The sequence below is a fragment of the Cydia splendana genome, chromosome 26, assembly GCF_910591565.1.
Source record: "Cydia splendana chromosome 26, ilCydSple1.2, whole genome shotgun sequence".
Classification (NCBI taxonomy): domain Eukaryota; kingdom Metazoa; phylum Arthropoda; class Insecta; order Lepidoptera; family Tortricidae; genus Cydia; species Cydia splendana.
Window position 1 is genome coordinate 10690685 of NC_085985.1, and position 9970 is coordinate 10700654.

The 9970-nt window shown below is 36.2% G+C and overlaps 1 protein-coding gene across 1 annotated transcript; it reads right to left on the bottom strand.

Moving 5' to 3' along the window:
- Positions 1 to 1380: 1380 nt before the first annotated feature.
- On the bottom strand, positions 1381 to 8206 carry LOC134803593 (uncharacterized). The gene is made up of 4 exons (XM_063776394.1): positions 8167 to 8206; positions 6523 to 6646; positions 4326 to 4507; positions 1381 to 4138 (listed from the first exon to the last, which is right to left on the bottom strand). Exons 1-4 carry the CDS (start codon positions 8204 to 8206, stop codon positions 1413 to 1415), a joined length of 3072 nt encoding a protein of 1023 aa, XP_063632464.1. The 3' UTR covers positions 1381 to 1412.
- Between the last annotated feature and the right edge of the window lie 1764 nt (positions 8207 to 9970).

Genomic DNA, 9970 nt, shown 5'->3' on the forward strand with positions numbered 1-9970 from the left:
TATTCAGCAAATAGGCCACAAGGGCATTTTTATACGTCAAAATAATAACAATACATTAACCATTTTATAAATTACAACTATATGTATATGGTCTCTTAATGTCGAATTATATAAAAAAACTATAATAATGATATAAATCTCCATCTCCAGCTCTTTCTTTTTATGTTCATTTCTTGGTAAGCTATAAAAATGATTTAATTATTAAATTAAGATAATTTAGTTGGTTTGAAGCGGGGTAGCATGATAAAATAAGAAAATATAAATAGGCAATCATAATATATCGATATCAAAGTCGATAAATAAAGTACAACCCTAGCTGAAATGTTTACATTATTTAAGCGTAAAAATATAGTTAAATAAATCCAATCACTTCATGATCTATAACTGCACAGAAGAACCTTGCTATTTATAATGTGAAACATCCTTAAATTTCCCAGGAACATTAACAATAACCAATATTTTTCATGTAAATTATAGCGTACCTGTGTATGGTTAAAGATGGCTGATTTGGTGGTTTTCTTATGCCGCACCCTAATACACTACACACTGGCATATTCGCGACGTAATTATTCACATTTGGCTTCAATTATTTTCAATCACAAGCAAAATATTGAAAGATAATTAATAATTTTAATTTTCACCACGACTTTTTGACAGGACAAGTACCTGCTGAACTGACAGACAATGACATTTGCGTGACTAAACATGGCGGATTTTCGGCCGCATTAGGTATTTACGTATTTTCATGGAACACTTTATGTCCGTACTGAAATACTGTCACCTTTTTTTGCTATGGGTTACAGTGCTGAGTAAAAACGAGATAGATATATATTTATGTGTGTGCCGTCAAAATGGGTGCTATTTCTATAAGCAATTGTACGTATAGAACAATATGTCTTGTCCCTATTATATAGGTCTATGGGTAAATACAGTAACCTGTATTCGGGTAATTTTGAAACTTTCATTTACCCGAATTAACGAATTGTGTCCGAGTGGGGATGTACCTACTTTTTAAGTAAGTAGTCAAAACTGAGGTGAATAGCGACAAAACTTAAAATATGATTTACCTAACAATTTCTTAATAACTACCGATTTTCTAAGTACCGTCAACCGGGGTGAATAGCGACAGATGCTTACCTGACAATTTTTTAATAAGTATCGACACAAATTGTATCATGCAATATCTATTATTATTTGCAATCGAATCATACAATTTGTGTGTATTTTTATTAAGAAATTATCAGGTAAATCACATTTTAAGTTTTGTTCCTATTCACACAGTATAGGGATCTATTCACCCCGGCTGACCGTACCTACCTACTTTATTCGAGTGCTTCAGAGTGGCTTCAGAACATCCAAAATAAATAAAACTATGCATGCTACCAAATATTCATTTTATTTAAATAAACCATTCATCTTTTTTTGTTAATCTTATTATACTGTTTAACACTACTGAATATCTTAAGTCGAATGTACAGCATTCTCAAAAACTTATTGGGAAAACATTCACACGGCATCTTAAAGGAATCTTTCTCTATAATAGAATACAAGTTCCAACCAAAATTCATATTATCCTTCGCACTTTTGTAGTATTCATTAAATCTCTTTTCCATTAAATTTACGAATTCCAGTAATTGTACAGGAGGCCGAATATTAGATAATTTATCAACATTATCACCATTATAAAATTGAAACATCTTTATCAATATATCACGGCTTTGTGTTTCTAAATCGTAATAATCACATATATTTTTAACAGTCTTCTCACATGTATGTTTTTCAAGACACTTGCCCAGAATATATCCAGCTATGTACTCATTTGAAGGCCACGGGATCTTATAATCGTTCACACCTATACATAAACGTATAGCTTCATCTGTTTCCTCCTTTTTATCCATATCTGCTTTGACATATTCAGATATTTTACCTAAAGTTCCCATCATATCCTCCCCAGTAGCAGTATTTTTTGTGTTACTCAAAATATTACCCAGAAATAGTTTCCTGAATCCTCTAGTAAATGCAATAGGAGTCGGGGGCTCAGATACAAGTTTGACATCTTTGAAATAGTCTTGCATAAAATCTTTGCTAAGATTTCTTGTTAGTAAATATTTTACATTAGATTTCTTTATATCTACTGCCAAAGACTTTATAGATTTGACTGTAAATATCAGTCCAGCGATGAATTTACTTTCAATAACATTCCCATGCGTATTTTTCACTTGTATTGTTTTCAAATATTCTATAATTTCGTTCAAGAATTTATTTTGAGCTGTCGTTGATTTATAAGCGTTTGATAAACTTTTTGAATACAATATTTCGTGTAATTCCTTCATATTTTTCATGAATTGAACTGTAGCTTTAATTTCTTTATTTTGCAAGCGACCGACTACATAAAAATGCATAGCGGCAGCTAAATCGCTACTAAAAAGTTGCGTGGGCACTTTAACATCATCTTTTGACGTTTTGTCAGGTCTGACATGTTTTTCTGTCAGATTTGACAGTACTTTCAATTCCTGTGTCTTATCAGAATCGTAGACATTTAGAACATGCTTCCATTTAACCACAGAGCTGCCTATATGGTAATCATTTTCAATTAATTCATCTCTAGCGGTTTTTAAAAGATCTGGAAAGTCAATTATGTTATAAATTTTTCTTTCTTTTACTTTAAAATAAGGCTCTTTAGGATAATCTAGAAATTCCTCATCGACGCTTGTTATTAGTGCCTTGACATTTAAACCCATATCGAAGAGATACTCTATGGTTTTATGCAGCCATGCTTGTATCTCTGGATGTCTTCGCTTCTCAGACACCAAAGCGAAGGACACTGGTTGTTTCCATCTAGTATAAAGTCCTCTAGCTGCAATTAAAACAGCATATTCCGCTTGCTTCTCTCCAACAACGCCATCTATTTCTTCCAGTCCACACAGATAATCAACCCCCACATCATAATATAGATTCTTTTTTAACTGGATAACATCAAAACACACGACGCACTGTCTACCCAATACACTCATTTGATCTGTTTTAACTTCCAGAGCCTCCATTAGGCTGTGGTTAATACCACTTCTCATCGGCATTCTGAACCGTTTTATACAATCTTTAGACGGCAAATCGAAGAATTTCTCAACGAATTTATAAGATTTAGGATTCCATAAGTACAATTTGAGGGCAAAAATCTTAAAATCCATTGGGTACTTATTTCCAACAAACTTGTTAGACAGATACGCATGAGATTTAACGAAATTAGCTATCTTCTCGTCTAAATATTTATCGCATCCTTTTAGAAACTGCGTCTTTTCCATAGTTGGGTTTTCAACTTCATGTAACTTCTTATTGGCTTCGTCCAATTCTTTTCCAAGCTTCTGCTTCACATCTTCAATAAATACTTCTACTAATTCTGGAGGAGTTTGTGAAGCGACTGATCTGTTTATTATATCTGTCAGTCTATTATCTTCAGGAGGTGGTATATTGATATGTTCTACAGCGGAGTATGTTGCTATTCTGTACAAAGCATCTCTCTTATCGGTCTGAGTTCCAATATTGACTTGGTGGTCTAAATAAGTTGGTTCGGGCGATTCTTGTATGTTGCGTATTTTAGTCATTTTGAGTCTATTTTCATGTGCTACTTGAGTTTTGATTGGTACTTGTGTTGCTTTTAATATTTGTGTTGGATTAAATGACATTTGTGTTGGGTTGAATGATATTTGTAATGGGTTTAATGGTATTTGTGTTGCGTTCACTGATGTTTGTGTTGTGTTAACTGATGTTTGTGTTGCGTTCACTGATGTTTGTGCTGCGTTCAATCTTTGTCTTAGATTAAATGGTACTTTTGTAGCGTCAATTGGTACAAGTCTCGGAGTATGTTGAGGTACTATGAGCCCTGGAGTCAGATTTGTTAGTTTTGTAAACAAAATCGGTGCTGTGTTGAATTTTGGTACTGACATTTGGCCTGTACTGTTTGTTTGTGTTGTATGTTGAAACACTTGTATGTTTGGTATACTTTTAATTTCAGCCTGGCCCGGTGATGGTTGAGATTTCTCGACAAACATACTGGCTGGAGCGGCCTCTGGTTCAGATTTGATTTCGATCTCGAGATCGACCTCAGTTTTCAGTGGTTGTGACAACAGACCTGCAGTACCTGAAATGTAAATATAATGTTGTCAACAACAAATCTAAGTAAAAACTAATATAAAAATATCTTATCGCTTCTTTAAGGTAAGGTACATAGGCCTCCCCCAAAGAGTGAGAGAGAGTCGCGGGAGTCCGCTGGATGCGGGTGGTGTGTCATATCTTATGAGAAATCTTAGTTTACAACGCAAACATACCGTCTAATACGAACTGATGTTTCGTTGTGGGCAGTAACAGCGACGGTAGAGCGATAGGAGCCAATACCCCGTTGACAATTTGTTCAGGTAAGAAATGTATGGAGCACACCACGGCGTGATGCCCGGAGCGGAGCTTGTCGTCGAGGTCTTGTCTGTTGATGAGCTTCAGCCATTGACTGCGTCTGTAAACAAAGGAATTCATTTTTAATGGCACAAAATGTAGGTAAAAAAGAATGGTTGTCTGTAAAGTCGGTTTACGGACGATTATTTTGCGTGAAAACGTCATAAGAAAACCTTACCATTACATTACGTAACGTTACCATGGAGATCTGTCCACAACGTTACCATGGAGATCTGTCCACAACGTGACACTTTTTCGTGGATGCTATGCTCGGTGTTCATCGATTTATAAGACGTTATCACGTCAAAACAATCTACCAATTTTGTATTTGTTAAGACAATGCTCGTTTTTAGGGTTCCGTATAAGGTTGCAAATAGAAAAAAAATCAAATGTTTTTTTTCAAATTTATGAAAAAAAAACATGAAAAAAAACCTGGCACCATGGTTTTTTTTCTAAATTAAGTTTTTTTTCAGATGAACAAAAATATGCCACAATAACGGTTTTTCGTGATTTATTTATATAAGTAACTTAAAACTAAGTAATTTTTGGGGAATCCCTGAATTCCCCGATGCGGCGACGAGAGGCGTTGGTGTTGCCAACAGTAAATTGCGATAACTACCACTACAGATTTCATTTATGTTGTTATTAATCAAAGTTGTTAAATTAAATTGGTTTAATGGTTAACATAAAGTCTAAAACAAGTAAAACAACCGTATAAAAGTATTAACTGCCTTGCAAATTTTGAGTTTTCATACTTTTGAAAAAAAAACGTACTCCAAGAAAAAACCGTTTTTTTTTCACGGTTTTTTTTCATGTTTTTTTTCAAGTCAGAAAAAAAACCGTTTTTTTACAACCCTAGTTCCGTACCCAAAGGGAAAAAACGGGACCCTATTACTAAGACTCCGCTGTCCGTCCGTCGGTCTGTCTGTCTGTCGCCAAGCTGTATCTCATGAGCCGTGATAGCGATACCGAGCCTAGACAGTTGAAATTTACACAGATGATGTAATTCTGTTGCCGCTATAACAACAACAAAATAAATATTTAAGTGCGGCTCTCAAACAACTAACGTGATTTTTTTGCGTAAATGTACGGAAGCGGAACCCTTCGTGCGCGAGTCTGACGCGCACTTGGCCGGTTTTGTTTAATGTGTCAATAAGTCTGTATGAAATACCACTATTACCAGGCGTGGCTCACTCCGCGATTTCGTGGCTTTGCTACAGGTAGCTAAAAACATCCGTTCCACACCAATTTTGGTGGCTAACCATAAGCCGCGCGTGGCGCTGTCGCCACCTAGCGGCCATATCTGTCCTGATCGTAACAGACGCGTTTTGTTAGAGAGTGAGTCTTCCGTACCTAGTACTATTATTTATTCTGTGATATTACCAGATTTTTTTCCTTCATATCTTTAATTTTAGTAGAAAACTGATACAAAAGCATAGTGATTGGATAGTATATTATCTATCTATTAGTTAATAAAAATAGTTAATTGAACACTCATAATCATTTTAGTATCTTGAATACAGAGCATACCTGGGCCGCCCAGCAGGAAGACGTCCTATCGGACGCCCCAGATATTGCTGGTGCGACATAGTGAAGGCGGATCTGCGCGAACTTCGAGTCAACAATTGGCGAAAGGTCGCACAGGACCGTGAAAAGTGGCGCTGTCTTGTGTCGGAGGACACGAGTCATTTTGGGTCGCTGAGCCAACGGCATTGACGTATAATATCTAAAGGCCTACTGATTACCAGTCCGCCGGACGATATCGGTGAGTTGTTCGGAGCTGTCAAATTTTTGTTCTAACTGACAGGCCGATATCGTCCGGCGGCCTGTTAGTCAGTGGTCGGCTTAAGGACGGGCACTATGGGCACTAAAAATGGTACTAGTTCAGCGGTGTTACTCACGAATTCCAGCCAATCGTGCAATCTAACGCAACTAGTTGTGACCAATCGCGCGCGTAATGCGAACTCATCAACCAATCGCGTTGTAGCGGTGTCACACCGCCGTACTGGCCCCTGTCATGCCTCATTATTATTGCCTGTAACGGAGTAAGTATCTTGAATACAAAGTTCAGCTGACCTGTCAGGATCTTGTGGCAGCGGGTGGAAGCTGACACGGTCACGGTCAGAGCTGCGGCAGCCAAACACGGAGCACTCCACCCGAGGCGCTAGGGGCGTTGCCGCCGCGATTAGGATGGGGCACTCTGAAAACACGGTTTCATGATACTGTCTACTGTGTATAGATAGATATGCTATACTTGGTCAAGCAGATCTTGTCAGTAGAAAAAGGCGGCAAATTTGAAAAATGTAGGCGCGAAGGGATATCGTCTCATAGAAAATTTGAATTTCGCGCCTTTTTCTACTGACAAAATTTGCTTGACCATCTATATTTGTGTTTCTTAGTTTTAAGTGTCCATTGTATATCTGAATTGGGTTACCGTTAAAACTCACATGTACTACATAACACCTCTGTAACATGTTTGTACAATAAAGAACTATCTTATCTTATCTTTGTGAAAGTTATAGAAAACATCTTTTCGAGTCGCTAAAGTTACTGACATTTCCATGTCTATATATTTTCGAGTGCTGCGTTTTTGTCAAAAGTAATTTAAATTTCTTTCCTTTCAAAGAGCAACAGCGAACTTGCAGCCTTCGCCCAAGAAAGCCAGCGCTATTAGTGAGTAGGACTACGACAGCTTTGATGCAAAAAAGCGTACTGGTGATGGCACCAAAGTTATTTAATAAGTTACCAGAATCATGGCAAACGGCACCAATACATAAATTTAAGTCCTTATTATTTAAATTCTTACTAGATAAATGTTATTATAGTGTAACTGATTATTTTAATGATATTGACATATGCCTAAGTAGTGAATTGTAATTGTAATCTATTAGCATAATTATTTCCGAGCAAAGTTATAACATGAACATTTGTCATTTTTATTTTTGTATAAGTATATGAATTGTATCAATAAATTATATTTGCATATGCCAATCTCATTACCCATGTAAATAATGTAAAAAAAAAATGTATATAGTTAGATAATAAGAAATTATTTCGTACGCCAAAAGGCACATCACGGCTGTTCCTTAGAATATTAAGTTATCACCTATTTATGTACCTGTGATGAACGAATAAAGAATTTGGAATTGGAATTTGGAACATGCAAAAACAAAAGGATATTTAAATTAAACAACAACTTTGCCCCCTTTGTGAAACAAATAACTATTGTCCTTCAATTTACTGCAATGAGTTTTGTAGAGGGGCGAATGAAAACAGGGATCAATCATGATAAATTTTTCTATTTTTAAAATAATGGCTGTACACAACTGTTTTTGTGTGAGGCTTCCCACATTTCATAGTTATTTGTTTTACAAGGGGGCAAAGTTGTTGTTTAACCACTCATGCTAATATTGATACCCGAGCAAGAAAGATTCCAAAATTGAATTGAAAAATGGAATCTTGAGCATTGCGAGGGTATCAAAGCACGAGGGTTAAACAAAATTTTTCACCACACCAACCCGAAGCAAATATCATTTAAAAGTCAATTCTACCAGCAAACATAAGAAAACAACTCAAAATTTGCATTTTATTAATTGGCTTCACATGTGAATAAAATGCAACTTTGCTATCAGTTTTTGAAGTGCAAAGTAAGCCTTACCGAGCTGGTGAGGTGAAAATACCTTTATCAGAGAGGTGTTAACATAAAAAAAAATACATTACCTAAGACCTTTCCGCCTTTGTTCATCATTTGTTTATCCATGATAGTTACAGATGAGTATACACTGATCCACTTCTGCTATATTTCATCCTTCCATAGTCCACATGTCAATTGTTTCGTGGAACTATAACAAGGGAAATTGGAAAAATAATGTTTTCATCACACTTGCTCGAAAAAGACCTTATTTCATGCAGGTGTACTGAAGGACAAAGGCCTATATTGTTCCCGCGAGATTTATGGATTGTGAAATAAAAACTATAAGTTCCTAGGGAGTTATAGCTTTTTTTAAATTATTTCACTAATTTATATGTACCATGTAGGTTATATTTAATTCAAATACTTTGTTGAAAGTCAAGGGTAAATATAACAATACCTTAATAAGATGGCATTGGCAAATAGACATGTAGACCCGTACATTGGTAGACCCGTACATTGGTAGACCCATACATTGGTAGACCCGTTTGTGTAATTAAATATGTGTATAAAACGTGAGAGTTTAAAGTGTTATATTGGCAAATAGTTCAGTAATTGGGACTGGTTACGCCATGGCGAGGTGGCGTAGGGGTTAATGGCATTAGCCGCGATAGCTAAAGACGCCGGTTCAAATCCGGCCTTTCCCCACTGGAGGGCTTCGTCACTTTTTCTTTAATATATGACAACGATTTCAGTTATAACAATACCTATTTAGTTAAAATTAGTCTAAAACACAACTGAACTTAACTTACCGTTTGAAGAAAACAATGCTATTCAATAAACATTGATAACAAGTAGTTAATCAGCTTTTTCCAAACTATGGGTCGCGAGCGAATATTGAGTGGGCTCTGGAACTACTAGGGTATCTGACCGTTCCCCCTTCTTAAGACGGCCAAGAGGTGGGTCCCTAATTTGGCAGTTTTTCTTAGGTTAGGTTATCCACTGGTTTGCTAATTCTGTTTTAAAGCAAGGCAATCCATGATGGGTACTGTTCTCCTCGCATTCTCTCACAAATTTACTGATTTTATTTACGCTGATGCAAAATAAATGCTTAGATACTGTGCTACGGTTATTAAATTACCACACAAAACATGAAAACACTGAATCTAACACAAAACTGTTTTTTTCATTGGCTTGTCAATGTCAAGCAAATGGAGGACGGAGCGTTCAGATATTAACCTAAGAATCACAACGACAAGATATCTAATGTAATGATTTCTGCATTATTTTACTACTGATAGCACTAAGTGAAAATACTTTTATTACATTATCACTTTTTAGCATTTCCACGCGTCATTATTTGTAAAGGCATGCTATTCTAATGTGAAGCGATTACAAACATTCATATGATATGATGAGATATCCGAATACTTCCACAAGCTGTCAATTTATTCGATGGTGTTACTGTTTATTTCCCTTTCCAATTTCCCGTTTATTTCCAAGATTATTGTTTGTACCTTATAGCAAATATTTACTTCAACATGCCCCTCGCAATAATATCCGAACGAAATACTATCACGCACTCTAGCGCTTTGATGCGCGTGTTCAGATATTTGTTAGCATCTTGGCCGCTCCAATATATCTGATGGCGTCAGTACAGGAGGTTCTCTTGATATTGATTACCTCAACTGGTATATTCCCATTTGTCCCTACTGGGCACATAAGGTTAGGTATGTTTATATTCATAAATCCCATATGCCCTGCCTGTGGGGATAAATTAAGCCCAAGCCTTGCCACACCGTCTGGCAAAAAGAGTAGAAATTAAAAAGTGGCAACACTGTAGTGTCGTCCCTTTCAAACCAATTTATATAAGAAAACGGGACGACACTACAG

Coding starts and splice junctions, on each gene's coding strand:
- LOC134803593 (XM_063776394.1), bottom strand. CDS start 8,206: ATGGATAAACAAATGATGAACAAAGGCGGAAAGGTCTTAG. Junction 6,647..8,166: donor CAAAGGCGGAAAGGTCTTAG/GTAATGTATTTT, acceptor CCGTGTTTTCAG/AGTGCCCCATCCTAATCGCG. Junction 4,139..4,325: donor ACATCAGTTCGTATTAGACG/GTATGTTTGCGT, acceptor TTTACATTTCAG/GTACTGCAGGTCTGTTGTCA.